The sequence below is a fragment of the Schistocerca nitens genome, chromosome 4 (genome assembly GCF_023898315.1).
Source record: "Schistocerca nitens isolate TAMUIC-IGC-003100 chromosome 4, iqSchNite1.1, whole genome shotgun sequence".
NCBI lineage: Eukaryota > Metazoa > Arthropoda > Insecta > Orthoptera > Acrididae > Schistocerca > Schistocerca nitens.
This window is the reverse complement of record NC_064617.1, coordinates 204,840,066-204,864,619: the sequence shown is the minus strand read 5'-3', so window position 1 is coordinate 204,864,619 and position 24,554 is coordinate 204,840,066. Positions and strand designations below refer to the sequence as shown.

Genomic DNA, 24,554 nt, shown 5'->3' with positions numbered 1-24,554 from the left:
TTTATCTCTAGATTTATAGTTTGGTACTTACCTACACACTCGTCAAGTAGAATAAAAAATGCTCCGAAATATTTCATAAAAGTGGAATGTTAATCACATTGTCCAAGTTGGGGTTATTTCCATTTCTTGTTAGTTTTATGAAGTGCGGCTTCATTTGAACCATAATCGTCGCATTAGAGTGCAAGAAAGGAGCCGCTGAATTGCAGTAGTCTGTGAACGAACACTGCAACATGTTTGCTGTCCACGGTGAACACAATGAATAAAACATTGTGCTAAGCAGGACAACACTTCACACGTCGCAGAGGGAAGAATGCCGCGACTTCCCAATGGCGCGGTAGCGTGAGCTTCATTCCGAAATGCAAGCTGTGGACAGTGCAAGAGAAATGAAAAGTTAACTGAAGGTTAAGAAAGTAACACAGATGCGTATTTGTAACGGTGTAATGGTATCTACGGTAAGAACTAGGGTAAGATCAGTTTGGGTGACAGGGAAATGTGAGAATACGCGAAGCAATATTCATCCCGGTGCATTTATAGCATTTGTACATTTATAAATTCTGATCATATATAATATATGTCATATACACGGAGCGATAGACTATCAACAACTTGTAGAGGAATCAAGCTGCATTTAGAGTCAAAGGACCAAGTAATTGATAAAAAAATTGACACATTATTGAAGCTATCTGTCCCTCATGTTTCTCAGTCTGCAGATCGAGCAAGCAGTAAAGTAAAGCGAGGAAAACTTTGGAAACGGAATTTAACTTCAGAGAGAAGAAATGAAAACTTTAAGATTTGCTGATGGCATCGCAAATCTATCGGGGTTGGCTTAGAACTTCGAACATCAACTGAACGAAATTGATAGTGGTTTGAAAAGAGGTTATAAGGTGAATATCAACAGAAATAATGGAATGTTCTCCACTTGAATCAGCCGATACTGACGCAATAAGGGTAGGAAATGTGACAATAAGAGTAGGAGCGAAGTTTTGCTATTTGAAAGGAAAAACAACTGATGATGGTTGAAGTAGAGAGGAAATAAAACGCACACTGCACCATAGTCCAGTGAAACTGTCAGAAAAAAAGCCTGTACCTTGCAAAAGGTGGGGTAGAAGATTTTATTTTTTTAACTCGTTCATATTGTTGGTAAGGTTAGAAAACCAAGCTTTGCCAACAAAATTTCTCTTGGGAAAACTTTCTGCAGTAAAAAAACTTCGAAAATTTCGGACTTTTTTCAGTTTTTTAAAATATCTCAGTTTCATTTGCTCCTATCGCTTTGACGTCTGTTTCCTTTTTTAAAGAGCACAAAATTCTCTACAAATTTGATTCTTACAAATTTTTTCTACTCCCAGTATCTAAGGCGCTACAGCGCGTCAAAAAATACCAATTTTTCAAATTTCGAGCAAAGTGGCAAATTACCTAATTTTTGAACACTTTTATTTCAGTGTCTATTTGTGTAATATAAACATATTACTCATCATGTTATTCATTGGAATTTACCATATCACTCTGCTGCAGGGCCAGGACAAACAGCACCATATTCAGGAACTACGAACACATTCACGTCAGATTGCGTGAAGTTTATTTGTGTTACGATATGTAATACGATTGCATGCAGATGCCGTACATTTTCTACAGTTGATTACGTTAATGATCAGTTATAAGAAAAAGTGGCCTTCTCTACTTACAGGATATGTTGAGACTCGAGGAAAAAATGGATTTATCAGAATATGAGAAGTTCACAACGAAAGGACATTTTACAATCCGGCGATCAGAAAAGTATTGGTCAGGGGTTCCTTCTGGCATGACCATAGAACAAACGTTGATGAGAACCATGAAGAGTTCTGGAGGACTTACTTCTGGCCGAGGAATTACGGATAATGTATTAACCAGATGGACATTGGGTATGATTCACATGCAGAACATTTGTGAAGAAATTGAGTCGTATTGCGAAGTGAGCGCAGTAACATCAGAACAGCATGTAGATGCAAGAAGTTGTCGCATCGAACGAGATGGCATAGACTTGCGTAAGCTGCGTGATTGGTTTTCAGTGCACCCTCCCTTCCCTGAAAGTGATTTTATAATGTCTATCAGCAGTGGTGTTGTCGGTACGGAGGATGTTAATTGTCATATGTGTCACGAAGAGGGGGAAAAAGGCATGAAAAGAATAGTTGGTGACAATTTCCATGATGTGAAGTTCCGTAGGAAAGATAAAGTTGCGACTCTCATTTCTGCGTTCAATTCTGTAAAAGCTGGGAGCACTAAAATTACTCCTGTTGATCCGTTAACTCTTTTCCAAAGGATTTCTTTAATGAAACAAAGTGAAGAAGAGTTAAAAGCCTTTCTGAAATATGAACTTGCTCCTTACCCAATGTCCCTATTCTCAGAAAAAGGCATGCGAAAAGGAACAAAATCTTCATTCTATAATGCCTTCGTTCCAGTGGAAGATGTGAAGTCAGGTGGTTCCAATGGCTCGGAGCACTATGGGACTTAACAGCTATGGCCATCAGTCCCCTAGAACTTAGAACTACTTAAACCTAACTAACCTAAGGACAGCACACAACACCCAGCCATCACGAGGCAGAGAAAATCCCTGACCCCGCCGGGAATCGAACCCGGGAACCCGGGCGTGAGAAGCGAGAACGCTACCGCACGACCACGAGATGCGGGCGAAGTCAGGTGGACCGAGTAAATATTTTGTCATTTATGGAGGGTACCTTATCCACAGAGTGACTTGGACTTGAAATGTTTGCTTCAAGTCAATAGCCCAAAGCTATGTTTCTTACCTGCAACGTCATTTTGGATCTCAGTTTGCTATTGTATTTGATGGGTATCCATGTGAGGGAGACAAATGTAGCACAAGAGTGCTGAGAGGATTCGTAGGTCCAAAAAACATTCTTCGGTTGACGTTGTGGTTGAATCAGAGATGGTGAACCAAGTCCCTCAGGACAAGTTCTTGTACAACGAACGAAACAAGATGCGTTTGATCACACTTCTTAAAAAGGAATTTCTGGAGTGTAACATTGAGGTGCACCAGGCACAAGAAGATGCTCACGTTATGATTGTAACATCTGCCATTTCAAGAACCAAAGATTTTGGAAGTGTTGTCATTGTAGGAGAAGATGTTGACCTGCTTGTGCTCATGACCGGTTTGGGGCAAGGCATTGAAAACTTATTTTTCTTAAAGCCAGGAAGAGGAAATGCAGAAGACAAGTGGTTTTCCATTGCATCTTACAAGTTTGACAGTGAATATATTCTGTTCACTCACGCCTTTAGCGGATGTGATACAACATCCGCTTTTTTTGGTCAAGGAAAAATTAAGTGCTGCAATATTGTTGCGAAAAATGAGCACCTAACCTCAGCGCTTTGCACGTTCAATAAACCACATGCTACCTGTGAAGAAATAATAACAGCAGGAGAACAGGTTACTATCGCATTGTATAGTGGAGGTGTCAGCAGTTCCCACACACTAGACCATTTGCGGTACCAGCTATTTGCCAAATCTGCCACAAAAAGCAAATTGAATCTTGGACGGTTGCCACCTACACAAGATGCTGCACATCATTCGTTGTGGACTTACCAACAAGTCCAAAGTTGGATGGGAAACTAGAAACCTCCTGAGAAATGGGGCTGGAATCACAGTGACCACGGTCCAATACCCGTTATAATGAGCCAAGATCCAGCACCTGAAGCACTTCTTCACATTGTTTCATGCTCATGCAAGCTGAACTGCGGCGGAGCGTGCTCCTGCAGAAAAGCGGGTTTGAAATGTACTTCAATTTGCAAGAAATGTATTGGGGTCAACTGTGAAAACGTGCCAAAATTTTTATATGAAGACAATGAAGAAGATGTTATGGAGGATGTTGAGGAAACCGCTGACGAAATCAACGAATTTGCTGAGGCTGACTCGCTGTGTAAAGAAGAGGTCAATCTGCGATCAACTTTATGTACAGTCCCTGAATCCGTAACTCAAGGTATTTCTGGTGACACTGAGGAACCTGGCCCATCAAAACGTTGGAAGTGATGCTCATAATTGTCTCAAGTGCGCTAAAGTGCGATATTACAAGTATTACACACCCAGAACTGTCAACATTTTTTAGTAACTGACAATGCATTTTAATTGTAATAAAACTACTTATTTTTAATGTCAACTGTGTGGCTTTTATACACAAGAATAATTACCTACCTAATTAGGTTGCCTATTGCAGCTATTAATAGTTCAGTTTCCTAAGACAATTTATTTTGTGTGCGTGTGTATGTGTGCGTGTGTGTGTGTGTGTGTCTCTTAATGATGTATTTTTATGTTTATAGTTTTACAAATACAAATACCAGGGCTGAGTTGGCCCATAGTGAACTTTAGGTAGTGATGTAAGAATCACAATAGTTGGGTGCCCAACAATCTTCATGTTGCATACAGAGAAATTGAATACCTGAAAGTGAGGTGGTAAATTCCAACATATAACATGATATATAATGTATTTATACTACACAAACAGAAACTGAAAAAAATACTGTTCAAAAATAAGGTACCTTGCCACTATGCTCAAAATTTGAAAAATTGGTCTTTTTTGAGGCGCTGTAGCGCCTTAGATATTGGGAGTGGAAAAAAATGGCAACAATCAAATTTGTAGAGAATTTTGTGCTCTTTAAAAAAGAAAATAGACGTTAAAGCGATAGGAGCAAAAAAACTGAGATATTTTGAAAAAACTGAAAAAAGGCCGAAATTTTCCAAGTTTTTTGACTGCAGAAAGTTTTCCCAACGAAATTTTGTTGGCAAAACTCGGTTTTCTAATCTTTCCAACCATATGAACGAGTTGAAAAAATAAACTCTTCTACCCCACCTTTTGCAAGGTACTACTATTTGACTCTGCTACTAGCAAAAAATCGTTTCTTTTACAAAGAATATACACTGCGATGACAAATGTCATGGGATACCGCCTAATATCGTATTGGACATCCTTTTGCCCGATGTAACACAGCAACTCCACGTAGCATGGACTCAGCAAGATGACAGAAGTCCCCTGCAGAAATACTGAGCCTTGCTACCTCTACAGCTGTCCATAACTGCAAAAGTATTGCCGGTGCAAGATTTTGTGCAAGAATTGACCATTTTATTATGTCTCATAAATGTTCGATGGGTTTCATGTTCAGCGATCCGGGTGTTCACACCATTCGCTAATCCAGAATTGTCCAAAATGTTCTTCAAACCAGCCGCGAACAATTGTGACTTGGTGGTATGGCTCATTGTCGCCCATAAAAATTCCATAATTGTTTGGGAACAAGTAACCGACAGTAATCGTTTCCAGTCAATTATCGGTACATTTGGACCATGTTGTGGCTTGGTGATATGGCTCTTTGTCACCCATAAAAATTCCATCGTTGTCTGGGAACAAGTAGTCGAACACAACCATTTCTAGTCAATTATCGGTTCATTTGGGCCACATTGTTGCTCAGAGATATGGCCCATTGCCACCCACAAAATTCCCATTGTTGTCTGGGAACAAGTAGCCGTCAGTCAATTATCGGTTAGTTTGGACCACGTTGTGGCTCGGTGATGTGCCTCATTGTCACCCAAATAAATCCCATCGTTGTCTGGGAACAAGTAGTCGAACTTAACCATTTCCAGTCAATTATCTGTTCATTTGAACCACATAAACACAGACCACACTATTGTGGAGCCAGCACCAACTTGGCGCAGAGCCTTGTTGAAAACATGGGTCGATAGCTTCGTGTGGTCTGCGCCACACGCAAACACTACCATCCATTAGCTCTTACCAACTGAAATCGGGATCCATCTGACCAGGCCACACTATTCCAGTCGTCTTGGGTCCAACCGATATTATACGAATGTGTGGTGCCTGTTCTTTCGGACATCTCCGAAAGAACAGACTCAACGAATTCATATCATTGATTCGCCTAGATGGGCAATGGATCCACCCTCTTCAGTGCGGATCCACAAGTGCGCCCGACCTCCTGCAGGAATCTCAGAGTAGCGAGCGTGGAGGAAATGGACAGGGACTGTAGGTAGGTGGTGCTCGATGGAAATGTGGCTCAGCATGTGTGCGAGATACTCCGCGCAGAGGCAGTGACACTATATCCCAGATGTCGAGGTGGTTAACGCACCTTCTTGGTAAGTAGGAGATCCCGGGTTCGAATACCAGTCGGGAGCACATTTTTACTCATCGCTGCTGATTCCGCATAATGTCCTGATGCAACTGACATCAGTACTCCCTTCCCTTTCCCGTGCTTTCTCCCCCCTCCTCACCTCCACCTTCAATTTACATACAGTCCAACTGATATGGTTACGAGCCCAGCAGAGGCGCTGCAGGCAGTGTCGTGCTGGTAGTAAAGGCACTCGTGCCTATCGTCTGCTGCCACGGGCCATTAATGCCACATTTCGCCGCACTCGCCTAACAGACACGTTCGTCGTATGTCCCACACTGATTTCTGAGGTTATTCTGCGCAGCGTTGCTTGTCTGTTAGCACTGACAACTTTACTCAAAGGCCGCTGCTCTCGGCCGTTAAGTGAAGGCTGTCGGCTACTGCATTGCATGTGATGAGAGGTAATGTCTGAAATTCGGTATTGTCTACACGCTCTTGACACTGTGGATCGGAATATTGAATTCCCTAACGATTTCCGAAATGGAGTATCCCGTGTGTGTAGCTCAAGCTACCACTCCGCATTCACAGTCTGTTAATTCCAGCCTTCCGGCCATAATCACATCGGAAACCTTTTCACAGGAATCACCTGAGTACAAATGATAGCTCCGCCAACACATTGCCCCTTTATACGTTGCATGCACGATATTGCCGCTTTCTGTATATGTGAATGTCACTATCCCATGACTTTTGTCACCTCAGTGTAGATTTAAGTATTAGCGATGAAGTGAGGATTTTCCCGTACGACCATTTCACAGGTGTACCGTGAATATCAGGAATCTGGTAAAACATGAAATCTCCGACATCGCTGCGGCCGGGAAAAGATCCTGCAAGAACGAGATCACATAACTAATGAGGAGGTACTGGTGGTGGTGGTTTGTGTTTAACGTCCCGTCGACAACGAGGTCATTAGAGACGGAGCGCAAGCTCGGGTTAGGGAAGGATTGGGAAGGAAATCGGCCGTGCCCTTTCACAGGAACCATCCCGGCATTTGCCTGAAACGATTTAGGGAAATCACGGAAAACCTAAATCAGGATGGCCGGAGACGGGATTGAACCGTCGTCCTCCCGAATGCGAGTCCAGTGTGGAGGAGGTACTGAATAGGATTGGGGAGAAGAGGAGTTTGTGGCACAACTTGACCAGAAGAAGGGATCGGTTGGTAGGACATGTTCTGAGGCATCAAGGGATCACCAATTTAGTATTGGAGGGCATCGTGGAGGGTAAAAATCGTAGGGGGAGACCAAGAGATGAATACACTAAGCAGATCCAGAAGGATGTAGGTTGCAGTAGGTACTGGGAGATGAAGAAGCTTGCACAGGATAGAGTAGCATGGAGAGCTGCATCAAACCAGTCTCAGGACTGAAGACCACAACAACAACAAGAACGAGACCAACGACGACTGAAGAAAATCGTTCAATGTGACAGAAGTGCAACCTTTCAGCAAATTGCTCCAGAGTTCAATGCTGGGCCATCAACAAGTGTCAGCGTCGTGCTAACCATTCAACGAAACATCATCGATATGGCCTTTCGGAGCTGAGGGACCACTCGTGTACCCTTGATGACTGCACGACACAAAGCTTTACGCCTCGCCTTGGCCTGTCAACACGTCATTGGATTGTTGATGACTGGAAACATGTTGTCTGGTTGGACGAATCTCGTATCAAATTGTATCGAGCGAATGGACGTGTTCGGGTATGGAGACAATCTCATGAATCCATAGACCATGCATGTCATCAGGGGACTGCTCAAGCTGGTGGAGGCTCTGTAGTGGTGTGGGTCGTGTGCAGTTGGAGTGATATGCAACCTCTGATGCACCGAGATACGTACCTAAGTATCTTGTCCATTCATGTCCATTGTGCATACGTCGCACTTGGACAATTCCAGCAGGACAATGCGACACCTCATACATCCAGAATTGCTACAGAGTGGCTCCAGGAACATTCTCTTGAATTTAAACTCTTCCACTGGCCACCAAACTCCCCAGAAATGAACATTATTCAGCATATCTGGGGTGCCTTGTAACGTGCTGTTGAGAAGAGGTCTTCACCCCATCGTACCCTTTCGGATTATGGACAGCCCTGCAGGATTCATGGGGTCAGTTCCCTCCAACACTACATCTGACATTAGTGGAGTCCATGACAAGTTGTGTTGCAGCACTTCTGCATGCTCGCGTGGGCCCTGCACGATATTAGGCAGGTGTACCAGTTCTCTTTGACTCTTCAGTATATTTTAACAAACATAATTTCCATTTCTTCTGTTGCTGTATTTATGTTTGGAGTGGTTGGAAAACCAGTCTCATTTGCAAAAAGAACTAATTCGAAAGTCTGTTACATAATGTATAACAATCAGCAGTGTGCATAAGGGTGAACCTTACGGAAACCTGTAAGTGATTTCTCCCCAGTCAGAAGAATCTCCTCTGGTTACATTGGTTTAATTTTTATGTACAATATTCTACATTCTTTTGGTTAAATATGATCTTATCCATTGGTTGGCTATTTCATGAAACCCAAAAGACCTCAGTTTATGTAGGAGAATATTGTCATTCACACAGTCTAATGCCTTAGGTAGGCCACAGAAAATACCAACTGGTGATATGTTGTTATTTAATGCTTGTAATATATGGCGCATGAAACACTCTTTGCTTGAGATTTTTGGAAAACAGCAGTAGGACACGGCAGTGCCTGCAGCAGACTGAGTAGCCTATTCGTGTGTACGCAGGAGCGGGTGTACGCCGCTACACTACGCCGTCGACGCTTCCCAGCTGGACGTGGTCCGCCTGGCTCTCGACAGTGGCGCAGACATCGACGCTCGCGACAACCAAGGCTGGACACCCCTGATGCGCGGAGGTCAGTAGCGACGGGCCCTGTAGTGCAGCACACCTCTGTCCACTTCTTGTTCAAACATGACTGGTCAAAACATTTGAATATTATCACTGATAGTCGGCGTTGAACAAAGTACAACGCAAATACACGGTGATGTTTGGGGAGTCGGGAGTAGAGCCAGTCGGCGTTAACTACCACACACGGTATTTCATCTGGGCACCAGCCTGACATTTTCGGGTGGACCGTTCCGGGACAGTAGCTAGCAACTGGATAACGCTTGGACCCAATATTCCACGATCTGCTTCCAGATGCCAGCAACAAAGAGTGACATGCCACCGGATGACTCGTGTTCATAAAACACTCGGCTTACTGGGAAGTCACGTAAAAATGACGTGTCACTCAATGCGACTGTGGCAATCAACAACCCTTTGGAGACGCCATATTGTTTTCATCGTATTTCGTTGCTTTAGTATTATAAATGTGTTATGGCGGTATGCCATTTCAAGGCAACGGCGCATTGAAGATTTATCACAGACACATCACCCTTGGTACGATTTCTTATAATTAATTGCCAGTTAATGACACATCGTTGGTAAAAGCCTTCAGGAGATCCTGAAACGTATGATAATTTTGTTTAGAGTTGCATGTGTTCTCTACGGTCTTATGGTCACAGATGTCGAGTTTCAGAGTCGAAGGAAGAAGATTCACGTTCTGCTAGATACAATTTTTTTTTTTCAAATTCGCATTTGTACCAGATTATGAGACCAGCAGTGACATTTCTTGCTTATCAGAAATATTTGGCCGTTTTTTCGAATATGTCGCAAATTGCGAGGGTCCGCTCTCTCATGAGGGAAAAACGTGTCAGTGTGACGCTCAGATTAATCGAAATGTTCTGCTGGTCATGTACATGTCATTTTCACGTTACTTCCGAGTAAGCCGAGTACGTTACAAAAGCAAACCCCTTCCTTCCCTCCCGACCCAGACGCGTGAATTTCTGTCACCGATTGCGTTGCCTTTTGGCAGTGTGCTCAGTTTTCCAGTTACAATAATGACTCATGAGCGAATCGCGATAATAGCTGATAACAATTTTTGATGGCTGACGTGAGGATGTCTGGAATTTGCCCAAATGAAATATCGTGTGTAAGAGTATTCCTGCGCTCCTGATACGTCATCGAGTGTTTAGTACATCAGAAAAATTTCCAGATTCAAAACACAAATGCAATCAATGTTTTACAAAAAAATCTTCTGTATGCAATCTTGATAGCCAAATAGCAAATCCGGCCTGGCGTCTAGTTACTCAGCTATTTAGCCAAATACACTGTTATTTAATATGTTTACAAACTGTGCAACTATTTGATTATTCTACAGTGAGGTTTTGATACGTAGCTCTCATCTTTCTTTGTTACATGTTGGCACTCCAAACTATATAAACGTATAAAGGTGTGTATTTATTTCTTTTCTTCTTCTTCTGCTAGTGACTGACCGTCTTGAATGTAGGTGACCATCTTATCTACACTCCTGGAAATGGAAAAAAGAACACATTGACACCGGTGTGTCAGACCCACCATACTTGCTCCGGACACTGCGAGAGGGCTGTACAAGCAATGATCACACGCACGGCACAGCGGACACACCAGGAACCGCGGTGTTGGCCGTCGAATGGCGCTAGCTGCGCAGCATTTGTGCACCGCCGCCGTCAGTGTCAGCCAGTTTGCCGTGGCATACGGAGCTCCATCGCAGTCTTTAACACTGGTAGCATGCCGCGACAGCGTGGACGTGAACCGTATGTGCAGTTGACGGACTTTGAGCGAGGGCGTATAGTGGGCATGCGGGAGGCCGGGTGGACGTACCGCCGAATTGCTCAACACGTGGGGCGTGAGGTCTCCACAGTACATCGATGTTGTCGCCAGTGGTCGGCGGAAGGTGCACGTGCCCGTCGACCTGGGACCGGACCGCAGCGACGCACGGATGCACGCCAAGACCGTAGGATCCTACGCAGTGCCGTAGGGGACCGCACCGCCACTTCCCAGCAAATTAGGGACACTGTTGCTCCTGGGGTATCGGCGAGGACCATTCGCAACCGTCTCCATGAAGCTGGGCTACGGTCCCGCACACCGTCAGGCCGTCTTCCGCTCACGCCCCAACATCGTGCAGCCCGCCTCCAGTGGTGTCGCGACAGGCGTGAATGGAGGGACGAATGGAGACGTGTCATCTTCAGCGATGAGAGTCGCTTCTGCCTTGGTGCCAATGATGGTCGTATGCGTGTTTGGCGCCGTGCAGGTGAGCGCCACAATCAGGACTGCATACGACCGAGGCACACAGGGCCAACACCCGGCATCATGGAGTGGGGAGCGATCTCCTACACTGGCCGTACACCACTGGTGATCGTCGAGGGGACACTGAATAGTGCACGGTACATCCAAACCGTCATCGAACCCATAGTTCTACCATTCCTAGACCGGCAAGGGAACTTGCTGTTCCAACAGGACAATGCACGTCCGCATGTATCCCGTGCCACCCAACGTGCTCTAGAAGGTGTAAGTCAACTACCCTGGCCAGCAAGATCTCCGGATCTGTCCCCCATTGAGCATGTTTGGGACTGGATGAAGCGTCGTCTCACGCGGCCTGCACGTCCAGCACGAACGCTGGTCCAACTGAGGCGCCAGGTGGAAATGGCATGGCAAGCCGTTCCACAGGACTACATCCAGCATCTCTACGATCGTCTCCATGGGAGAATAGCAGCCTGCATTGCTGCGAAAGGTGGATATACACTGTACTAGTGCCGACATTGTGCATGCTCTGTTGCCTGTGTCTATGTGCCTGTGGTTCTGTCAGTGTGATCAAGTGATGTATCTGACCCCAGGAATGTGTCAATAAAGTTTCCCCTTCCTGGGTCAATGAAGTCACGGTGTTCTTATTTCAATTTCCAGGAGTGTATATTACCTATTGAAAAAGTCCTTGTTCTTAAGTTTTTGAATCAAGGCTCTCATAATTGTCAATCGTGGGGCACTGAGTGGTTTTTATGGAGTTTATCATTAGACATTAGTAACTAATAGAGACTAGGGATTAACATGTGAACAAATAACCAGTCAATTGTTGCGCCCCAGAGTGATATTCCGGACTGACGTGAAAAAAATTTGACGTTCTCCCCTCCTGGCGCCAGCGCAAGAGCTGTAGCCAAGGTAGGCTAGTACGCAATATCTTGATTGCAATGGCAACGAGGAGAACTGCTGATATCGCATGTTGCATGGGCGCACTACCGTGCTAATTGGCACACTCCACCCACGCTCGATGGCCAAGGTGCCCATGCAGCAGAGTGATCTCATCGATAAGGGAGCCTAAAGTCATTTTGTCGACTATGCACAATAAAATAACAACGAGTAAGTCATACAGTTTTTCAGCTAACAACCGCTGCAGAAATAACCAACTTGGAAGAGGAGTTGGGACACCTTGACACGGTGTAGAGTGTTGCTGGATGCAGAAAAATAGGCCACATTCGGTCATTCTTTCCACACGATAACGTCATCGGCAAAGATTGACCAGTACAAGTCCTCTGACTTTCAAAGCCCAGTACTCAGTTTGCAGCTACCCAATCACAAGTTGGGACCTGTGACGCTCCTTCCACAGTGCGTCTAGATGACTGTGATCTTTTATGCAACAGGCAGCCCAGCCTCAAGGACTTGGCAGCCATGGGCTGCCACCGCCTCGTCTTCCCCTCTGCTGATGAGAAGACTATCAAAGCCCTCTGGAGGCCTAGCCAGTGATACCTAGCGGGCTACCAGACGACAATCACGCTGGTGGTGGGGTGGCGGGGGGGGGGGGGGGGGGGGGCGTACAGTAGCTCCCAGCCCTCGAGCTGCATCTATGAGCAAACACCAATGCTGCTGGCCGTACTCTCATTGACAGACCATGACGTATCTCCTCGTGCGGAGCTGGTGCGTGCCTCTCCGGGGTGCCGTCTACGATGTGAGTGAGGGCAACCCGAACCCGGTAACCTGCTAGCCATGCTGCCGGCCACTTCGACAATACTGACAACGTCCGCAGTATGTCTGGTCAGCAAGCTCCTGAGATATAGCTCCCTGCTGAGTGTGGAGTTACATCACTGCAGTGGGCAAGACTACGAGGTGCGCAGGTGTCAGAGCATACTGGCCTTGTGCGAGTATCAACTGCTCGCCTGGCTACTTACAGCCGCGAAGGAAGACAACTATGTATCCACATACAATAAACATATATTTTGTTAACAATGTCTCAGAAGTGCCTTCAGACATTCAATAAATCCTCACCGCTGCACTACGCACCATTCCATTATCGCAGTTGTAGAGGCCACGACTCTGGCCCTCTATATAAAGAATAAAATGCAGATAGTTCCTTCTTTTGACATCAGTTGCTAGTTTTTTCACATATGGAATTATTAAAAAAATGTGGTAGCTGTGACTTGGAGGCTTCACTTCTTTGAACTGACAGACGAGTATCTGTGCCTTGGACATAATTCTCTTTGTGAACGTAGAGTTTCGGTTGTTGCGTTAGGTTTCTGACACATGAGGACAGGGAAATTTCTAGTTGGACGATTGTCTTATGGTGTCTGGCCTGCTACCTGGCGTTTCAGGAACAGGCAGACAGTAGGTGACTTAGTCTTTCCAGTTCTGAATGATGATCTTCAGAATATGGAAAGGTCAAAACTTTGAACCTGAGGAGGAAGGGTAACACCCCTGAACATTTGACATACTTGTTACTGGTGTTATATGATGATGGGCATGTGTGAGCTCTGAGTATCATGTTCTTGAGGAATGTATTGTGATAGCCTTGCAATGTTTCAACCTCTCGTCATCTGAGAAGTCTTCCAGCAACAGTACTGGTGAGCAAAAGTCCCTTTTGTTACAGTAGATACAAAGTCTCTATAAGGTAAACATACTGTAAGTAGGCTGTTTATGTGTTTGTATGTTGGCAGCGCTATGTAGCATCTGCATTAACAACTCTGACAGCGCTGTGCGCACTCTGTAGGAGACTCTGTGGCTGGTCGGACTCCTGTTGGAGGTGAACAGCTAGCAGTGGTGGAAGCTGGGTATGAGTAGTCAGCAGTGATGGAGGTTAGAAGTTAATAATATAATTAGCAGTGTTGGAGGTTTGCAGTATTAGCGTCATGGAGATGTCGTTAGCAAAGGAAAGATTTTGTTGCAGAGCAAACAATGTATCTACCAGATTTTACCTTAATCAAGTGACAATCAGTTCAAAAAAATTATATAACCATCAGTAATAAATTTCCACGACGGAAACATATTCAGACCGTCCGCTCGCGCTAATACTGCAAACTTCCAACACTGCCAATTATTAACTTCTAACCTCCATCATTTCTGACTGCTCACTCCCAACTTGTACCACAGCTGGTTGTTCACCTCCAACTGCTAGTCCGACCAGCCACAGAGTCTCCTACAGAGTGTGCACAGCGCGGTCGGAGTTATTAATGCAGAGCGCTATATAGCGCTGCCAACATACAAACACATAAACATTGGGGATTGGAACGCAGTTATAGAGGAAGGAATAGGACACAGAGTTGCAAGAGAACATTAGCTTAGATATACAGGGCTATTACAAATGATTGAAGCGATTTCATGAATTCACTGTAGCTCCATTCATTGACATATGGTCACGACACACTACAGATACGTAGAAAAACTCATAAAGTTTTGTTCGGCTAAGCCGCACTTCAGGTTTCTGCCGCCAGAGCGCTCGAGAGCGACAGGAGCCGAGAAAGCGTATGTCGTGCTTGAAATGCACTCACATCAGTCAGTCATAACAGTGCAACGACACTTCAGGACGAAATTCAACAAAGATCCACCAACTGCTAACTCCAATCGGTGATGGTATGCGCAGTTTAAAGCTTCTGGATGCCTCTGTAAGGGGAAACCAACGGGTCGGCCTGCAGTGAGCGAAGAAACGGTTGAACGCGTGCGGGCAAGTTTCATGCGTAGCCCGCGGAAGTCGACGAATAAAGCAAGCAGGGAGCTAAACGTACCACAGCCGACGGTTTGGAAAATCTTACGGAAAAGGCTAAAGCAGAAGCCTTAGCGTTTACAATTGCTATAAGCCCTGACACCCGATGACAAATCAAACGCTTTGAATTTTCGGCGCGGTTGCAACAGCTCATGGAAGAGGATGCGTTCAGTGCGAAACTTGTTTTCAGTGATGAAGCAACATTTTTTCTTAATGGTGAAGTGAACAGACACAATGTGCGAATCTGGGTGGTAGAGAATCCTCACGCATTCGTGCAGCAAATTCGCAATTCACCAAACGTTAACGTGTTTTGTGCAATCTCACGGTTTAAAGTTTACGGCCCCTTTTTCTTCTGCGAAAAAAACGTTACAGGACACGTGTATCTGGACATGCTGGAAGATTGGCTCATGCCACAACTGGAGATCGACAGCGCCGACTTCATCTTTCAACAGGACGGTGCTCCACCGCACTTCCATCATGATGTTCGGCATTTCTTAAACAGGAGATTGGAAAACCGATGGATCGGTCGTGGTGGAGATCATGATCAGCAATTCATGTCATGGCCTCCACGCTCTCCCAACTTAACCCCATGCGATTTCTTTCTGTGGGGTTATGTGAAAGATTCCTCTACCAAGAAACGTGCCAGAACTGCGAGCTCGCATCAACGATGCTTTCGAACTCATTGATGGGGACATGCTGCGCCGAGTGTGGGAGGAACTTGATTATCGGCTTGATGTCTGCCGAATCACTAAAGGGGCACATATCGAACATTTGTGAATGCCTAAAAAAAACTTTTTGAGTTTTTGTATGTGTGTGCAAAGCATTGTGAAAATATCTCAAATAATAAAGTTATTGTAGAGCTGTGAAATCGCTTCAATCATTTGTAATAACCCTGTAGATGAGGCAGAGGAGAGTGATTAATTAAGCTCTGCAATACATTCCAGCTACTGGCAGCGAATACATAGTTAAATATCACCAGGGGAGGGGGTATACTTGTAAAACGCCCGGAGACACGGGAAGGTTCCGTCTGTGTTATTCATAGTCAGACAGAGATTGCAAAACCAGATGTTGGATTGTAAGGCGTACACCGCAGCAGATATAGCCTCGTTTCACAATTTAGTAACGTTGAAGAGTAACCTGGAATTAAAGCGAATCGTCCGAAAAATCAATGTGGGAAGAAGAGGGATAAAGAAGTACTGAAGAATGATGAAGTGTCAAAGGATGAAGATATGCGATAGTGAATATCACTGCGCAGTTCAGCTGAAGAGGAAATGGGCAGCAATAAAATGCGCATCACAGAAGCTGGACCGACAAACACAGATAGAAGAAAGTTAACTGCAAAGGAAGCATGGATAACAGTGGGAGTACTTAAACGGATTGACGAAAGAAGCAACTACAAGAGCTTTCAGAACAAGACAGGAATGGAGCAACATAGGTCGAATAGGAAGCGTAGGCGAAATGGATACAGGAAATATATGAAAAATCCGAAAATACATGGTGGTCAACAGGTATGAATCAGTGTACAGAAAAGTAAAAAACAACTTTCGGTGAAATTAAAGCAAGGGCGGCATCTCTGAGAGTGCCTTGGGAATTACATTGGTGGAAACAGATGAGAGAGCAGATAGGTGTAAAGAGCACATCAAAAGCTTCTACGAGACGTAGCACTTGTCTGATGACATGATAGAAGAAGAAATAGGGATCCAGGTGGACGACATAGTGGATTCAGTATTAGAGCCAAGGTTCAGCAGATTCTTGAATGACTTGCAACCAACTGAGATAGAACTTATATGGATATGGTGTCTGTTCTTTCGGACATGTCCGAAAGAACAGACAATATTGATGACCTGCAGCCATCTGGAACGAAATTAGAATTATATATTAATCTCTTCAGCTGCTGACGGGCATTGATGTATATCAACAGAGACAGGTGAAAATGTGTGCCCCGACTGGGACTCGAACCGGGGATCTCCTGCTTACATAGCAGACGCTCTCTCCATCTGAGCCGCCGGGGGCACAAAGAAGAGCGCGACTGCGACGGCCATGACCTCCCTCTTCTGTGCGGATGCACACATAGTACCCGAACTCTTACGGGACTTGGTAAGAATGTCTTCCACTAGTAACGAGTGTGTTGGGTAGGGACACTACGATTGTAGTGTGTGGATATATAAAGTGAGAATGTGGGTCTCGCGGGTAGCGTGCGCGAAATAGTCCCTACAGTCGCACTATTCTCTCTGCCCTCGGTGGCTCAGATGGATAGGAGGTCCCGGTCGGGACGGACATTTTCACCTGACCCCATTGATATATATCAACGCCCGTCAGCAGCTGAAGATATTAACATATAATTCTAATTTCGTTTTAATTAAGATAGAAGGTTGTGTTGTTGTTGTGGTCTTCAGTCCTGAGACTGGTTTGATGCAGCTCTCCATGCTACTCTATCCTGTGCAAGCTTCTTCATCTCTACATCCTTCTGAATCTGTTTAGTGTATTCATCTCTTGGTCTCCCTCTACGATTTTTACTCAACGCTGCCCTCCAGTACCAAATTGGTGATCCCTTGATGCCTCATAACATGTCCTACCAAACGATCCCTTCTTCTAGTCAAGTTGTGCCACAAACTTCTCTTCTCCCCAATCCTATTCAATACCTCCTCATTAGTTATGTGATCTACCCATCTAATCTTCAGCATTCTTCTGTAGCACCACTCTATTCTCTTCTTGTCCAAACTAGTTATCGTCCATGTTTCACTTCCATACATGGCTATACTCCATACAAATACTTTCAGAAACGACTTCCTGACACTTAACTCTATACTCGATGTTAACAAGTTTCTCTTCTTCAGAAACGCTTTCTCTGCCATTGCCAGTCTCCGAGGTGATAGTCCATGCTGCTGCAGATGTCGTCGAACTGTTCGTGCAGATAGTTGTTGTCTTGCAAATGTTCCCATCTGTTGACTCTGGGATCGAGACGTGGCTGCACGATCCATTACGGCCATGCGGATAAGATGGCTGTCATCTCGACCGCTAGTGATAAGAGGTCGTTGGGATCCAGCACGGCGTTCCGTGTTACCCTCCTGAAGCTACTGATTCCATATTTTGCAAACAGTCATTGGATCTCGACCAATGCGAGCAGCAATGTCGCGATACGATAAACCGCAATCGCGATGGGCTACAATCCGACCTTTATCAGAGTCGGAAACGTGATGGTACGCATTTGTCCTCCTTACACGAGGCATCACAACAACGTTTCACCAGGCAACACCGATCAGCTGCTTTTTGTGTATGAGAAATCGGTTGGAAACTTTCCTCATGTGAGCACGTTGTAGGTGTCGCCACCGGTGCCAACCTTGTGTGAATGCTCTGAAAAGCTAATCATTTGCCTATCACAGCATCTTCTTCCTGTCGGTTAAATTTCGCGTCTGTAGCATCTCATCTTCGTGGTGTGGCAATTTTAATGGCCTGTAGTGTATTATGTAATATCCACCAAACGCAAAATAATAGCGACCCCTATTTTTCATTGCAAACTTGTTAGAATTTATCGCAGTGTCTTACTTCCACGTAAATATTGCGATTTTGTTGCACCTTCCTGCAGTCTCTTTCTTGCTAAGTAATGTTTCCTGATGTTCACAGTCGTTTCGTACAATTTCCTAATGTTTTCTGCTCTGTTCATATTATATACTGATGAAATGCAGAAAGAAACGTTTGGGCCAAATGTTCAAAATGGTTCAAATGGCTCTGAGCACTATGGGACTTAACATCTGAGGTCATCAGTCCCCTAGAACTTAGAACTACTTAAACCTAACTAACCTCAGAAAATCACACACATCCATGCCCGAGGCAGGATTCGAACCTGTAACCGTAGCAGTCGCGCGGTCCCAGACTGAAGCGCCTAGAACCGCTCGGCCACCATGGCCGGCGTCAAATTTTCAAATGTGTGTGAATTCCTAAGGGACCAAACTGCTTAGGTCATCGGTCCCTAGACTTACACACTAGTTAAACTAACTTATGCTAAAAACAACATACACCCATGCCCGAGGGAGGACTTAATTCCGGCGGCAGGGGCCGCGCAGTCCCTGACATTACTCCTCAAACAGCGCGGCCACTCCGCGCGACTGTTTGGGCCAGTTTTAGTTTTAGCACCTCGTATCAATTATCTAACGCTCAATCTGTACAAAAGCTAAAAAGGTTACTACACTGTCAAACCACGCACCGTAAACATCATCCCCTAAAGAGAGACGATGGTGATAAAAAAAATCTTATTCACTACTAAAAATTAATTTGAACATTCCTCTTCAAGCCAAACTTTTATCTTTCATTCTACTCGTCCTAGAAGCGTAGTTGCTATTGTTCTTATACGTGACTGCAGAGGAAGTGGGCGGAAGAGCAGAATGGAAATGACAACGTCTGGTGAGTTCTTGGCATTTTCTCGACCTCAAGTTGAGTATTTCCTTACGTTATACTTCTAGCGGGTGGGCAAATGTTGGCTACACTGTTGTCTATAAGAAATGAAGCACTAAGGGCGTCAGACATCCCATGTTTGTTAGTATTTCATTCACGCGCATATTTGCAGTAATACATGTTATACCCTTCGTGTAAAGCGTTCTTCTGATTACGACGCCGCGTTTTAATAATCATGTGTATAAGAAGAGGGAGAACATAGGGAAAAGAAAATTGACATCGATACCAAGCTGCGATGCTGTAATTATGGAAACAATGAGTTCTGCTGCTAACAATACGTAACACACGGCCCACCATAGCCCAGAGACATCTTATAGCAAGAATGAGACTGGTGGAGCTGACAGATCTTGTGCATAGGTAATTGACAATGATAACATGGATAACTGGACTGCTGTCTTCAGTGCTGTTTTGAAAGTGTTTTGCGCAAAATGTGTACGAGTGTAGGAAGGGAACTGGAAATTACAGAGCACTTAAGGTTAGCTTGTGAGACGAAGTTAATCTGTATACGTTGCGAGTACGAAGTGACCTTCTATAGTTCACATAGCAGTCTTTGTGGTGAAGAAGGACGATGTCCACTTGCGTGTGGTCTTTCACTGGAAAAGGATCTACTGTTGTCAATCTCTTTTGTGGTATCATGAACTTGCCATCACCTCCAGGCAAACATGGGTACTTCTGTGAACTGATAGGATGCTCTAGTGAAGATCTGACTGTGAAAACCATGAAGGTAGCAGTGAAGGAATATGTAGAAATGGATGGTGACTAGGGACTTGACAGTGACATTAGACGGTTCCTAGCAAAAGAGGGGCCCTAAGTCTCTAAATGGGGTTGTAACTGCTACTAGTGGCGATAGTACAAAAGTGATAGACGTTGCGATATTTTCAAAACATTGTAGGTGCAAAAATAAAAGGAGTGCACGATAATACTTGTAAGGCCAATGTTAATGGATTAAGTGGCCAATGGAAGTGGAATGAATGAAACAATTTTTTTACGATCAATGATCAAATACAGTGTTAGGTACAAACACTGTCTTGTTCCTTCATACTGCCTCCCAGTGAATGCCCTCCATGGATAGCCTGTGCCCGAAAGGTTCCTAGAGCAAATATAACGCCAAAAAGGACTATGATCACAAGCACTCTTTGCCCGCAGCTGTGACAGACACAATTTAACCAATTTTTCATGACAGCACAGCCATAACTGTTACAGAAGTATCTTCACGAAAAACGCAGAATTCTAATGAGAACGTTAACAATCTAAATTGGTTATTGATTCCTAAAAGTGTGTTTGTGGGTATCAGAACACTGCACTTTGGCATTTACGATGCAACAGAAGTCTACAACCAAGGGAACAGATTGAAGTGTGATGTATTGAAGGCTTTAAGATTTCCAGCCAGAGTGAACACTGTGTGAGAGCTAAGAAGAGCAGAAAGAAGAGAAAGGGACATGAAATAAGATGGAACAACTGGACAGAACAGAAGAATAAAGAGGAAATTTCTAGAATGTGAAGCAGAAGATCTTGACATTCCATTCTATAGTGCACGAATGTACTGAGAAACTTTGGACACAAAGGCAGATCAAAAAGTCAGTATAAATTTAAAAACTGAATAAATCACGGAATAATGTAGATAGAGAGGTACAAATTGACACACATGCTTGGAATGACATGGGGTTTTATTAGAACCAAAAAAATACAAAAGTTCAAAAAATGTCCGACAGATGACCCTTCATCTGATCAGAATAGCAATAATTAGCATAACAAAGTAAGACAAAGCAAAGATGATGTTCTTTACAGGAAATGCTCAATATGTCCACCATCATTCCTAGTCGAGGAATAATGTTGTGAACAGCACTGTAAAGCATGTCCATAGTCATGGTGAGGCATTGGCATCGGATGTTGTCTTTCAGCATCCCTAGAGATGTCGGTCGATCACTATACACTTGCGACTTCAGGTAACCCCAAAGCCAATAATCGCACGGACTGAGGTCTGGAGACCTGGGAGACCAAGCATGACGAGATTGGCGGCTGAGCACACAATCATCACCAAACGACGCCATCTGCCGGACATTGTGTGAACTTTTTTTTTGGTTCTAATAAAACCCCATGTCATTCCAAGCATGTTTGTCAGTTTTTACCTCTCCATCTTCATTATTCATTTGGTTTATTAAGTTTTCAAATTTATACTGACTTTTTGATCGCCCGGTATACAGGGTGTTTCACAATTCATCTTATACACTTCCAGAGCTTATTGAGGAGACTTCGTAGATCAAGTTTTACGTAGGAACCCATGTCCAGAAACGTCATCCAACGACGCAACAGAACGTCAGTTATATATCCCAGGATGATGGAGAATGATGAATGTATCAATCTATGAAGCTGAAGTATGGGTACCGGAAACGAACATGTCGAAAGTTATAAGCGAAAACTGTTCTGATATCTGTGACAGTGGAATACATGAACTGATACTGTTGTTGCTGAGATTGTAGGGTAGGTAACTTTCAGAGGTGGTAGCATGGACCAAAACAAGGAAAAAATCCAGTAAAAAAGGGCTATAAAATATATACTTGAGGAGCTGCGAGCACTTGTTCATCTACGCTACTGTGAAACGCGTCTCCTCTATTGAACAAGTGCTCATAGCTCTTAAGCTATGCATTTTAGAGCCCATGTTTACAAGACATCATTTCTTCTTTTGGTGTATACTACCACCTCTGAAAGTTGCCTATCCTATAGTCTTTGCAACAATAGTACCAGTACATGTATTTTACTGCCAGAGGTATTTAGAACGGTTTTCAAAATGTTCAAATGTGTGTGAAATCTTATGGGACTTGACTGATAAGGTCATCAGTCCCTAAGCTTACACACTACTTAACCTAAATTATCCTAAGGACAAACACACACACCCATGCCCGAGGGAGGACTCGAACCTCCGCCGGGACCAGCTGCACAGTCCATGACTGCAGCGCCTTAGACCACTCAGCAGAACGGTTTTCGCTTAGAAGTTTCGACTCGTTCATTCCCGGTATAGGGACCTGTCGTGTACATAGTTCCCCGTAGTCAGCATGTACACAACTTTTCCACTAGAGCGCGCCCCGCTAAGTGCAGGCGCAGCGCTCGTCCGTCTTCGCACTACGAGATGGCGCTGCCTTAGAGACGGACCAAATTCTGCTTCCGCCAATCCGCGTATTAATATGTAACGCAGCCAATGAGATTGCTGCTAATGTACAACCTTTTCTCCTTGCGGATCACACTCGCGCAGTGATACCTGAATGCACGAGGTTTATAACGATTGTACAGACTTCCAATTAGTCAGTCTGCATTTGTCTGCACTAATCTGCATTAGTCTGTACCAGTCTGCATTAGTCTGTACCAGTCTGCATTTGTCTGTACCAGTCTATAGTCAAGTTTCAGTCTGCACCTAATAAGATTATCATATTCCTGTACATAGCCATGAAGAGAAATGTATAGACACTTTGTCAAGTATCAGAGATATGTGAGAATAAGATTAACGTGCCAAGACCAAAGGAATTTCAGATTGTCAATTGTAAATAGCATCCAGAATCAAGTTACGTAAGGTTTATACTTGTTACTATTTTAATCAAGTTCTGTTTAAAGGTGGTCACCATCAATCTGCTACTCTAAGCATGCAAGTGGCATTTCTATCGTCTGACCTAATGGCAGAAGATAAACACGCCACGATAAGACCACGAGACATATTGCTGACTCTCGCCTACTTCGTTAGAGCGACAAGTCAAATAATCTGATGGTGTGTGTACCGAAGGTCTTACAGTACACACACCACAGGACCCTTACCTCAAATTGATACATTTATGCTTCTCCATCATCCTAAAAAGTTTGTAACATCACAACACACCCATCCTGTATATACATACATCTGCAGGCGCTGGCGCCTATAATTTTGACACTCTGTAGTGCTGTTGGATGACGTTTCCGGACATAGGTTCCTAAGTAAAAATCGACCTATTAAGTCCCCTCTACAACCTCTAGAAGGGTGTAACATGAATTGTGAAACACCCTAGTGCTCTTTGTGGTCAAAATTACATTTTACCACAGCCATTTGACAATATGTTCAGCAGTGTATAAGTAACTTAACTAAATATAGCTTTTTTTTAAAAAAAAGTAGGGTTGGTAACAAAAAATTGTTCAAAGGAAACCATAAAAGATAGTAAAATATCCTAACTTTAAGACTGAACCCTTGTATATGTTGCCAAATTTTCAACTTCATAGAAGTAATAGTTTTCCCATAAACGTTCCTCAGATTTCATCATTTCGACATGGGACAGCAGAGGCACCTCCGGCTCCCAATAAGTGTATATACTACGGCTCAGGTCATATCCATTGAGAAACAAAGGGGGACGGTTGAAATTTTCATCCTACGCCCGCCAAACAGGCGTAACTATTCAGTTAATCAGTTTGAAGAAAGCCAGGATATGTCATATGTAGCAAGCGTACCCTGAGCCATTTGTATTAAAATCTTAAATCTATTTCGTCATTTAGTGCGAAACAAACACGAGTTGCCCCTCCCCCAATTTCTTCATCCTCTTCCCAGCTCAGATCCTGGTTACATTCTTGAGCAACAGCGTATTTTGTAAAGACGACTATCGCAAGATGTAATAATAAGCAGCAGCAACCTATACTGAAGCTTAAATTGCTAGGTTCAATCCGAAGTAATGAAAGGATAGATTAAGTAGATTAATAAACTGAAATAATTCACTCCAAGCCAAAAAAGTGCAGTTACTTGCTTCTTGTTAATGATGAAAACGAGCCACAGACATTCGCAAGACAGTGGCGAAAATTTGGACGGACAGTCAGTCAGGATGTAGTAGCCATCCCGAAGACAGAGACGATGCAGTACAGCGAAGCATTCTCCCAACGTACTGTGCAGCTACCGTCGACGGCTGTGTCCCAGTAACAAGCACTGTCCGCATGCAGCGCCACGCCGGCCGCCCGTGGTACTATGCAGCACGTTACTGCGTACTTGTATGGCCGGCGCAAGCGCAGTAGTCCCGCCAGGCACGCTTCGAAGATGTCCGTCGACCACTTCCGAAGCTTGCACTCCTGGAAGGTGCAGCCGCCGATGCTGAACTCGATCGCGTCTTGCACAATTGCGCTCACGCGGTCGCA

The 24,554-nt window shown here is 44.3% G+C and overlaps 1 protein-coding gene across 2 annotated transcripts in view; it reads left to right on the top strand.

Moving 5' to 3' along the window:
* LOC126251608 (fibronectin type 3 and ankyrin repeat domains protein 1) overlaps positions 1-24,554 on the top strand; it is a 189,153-nt gene that overhangs the window by 145,886 nt on the left and 18,713 nt on the right. For both annotated transcript variants that reach the window (XM_049952144.1, XM_049952145.1), the window contains one exon: positions 8,872-8,999. In XM_049952144.1, the coding sequence (XP_049808101.1) occupies positions 8,872-8,999 (128 nt within the window). The remainder of the gene's footprint in view (positions 1-8,871; positions 9,000-24,554) is intronic.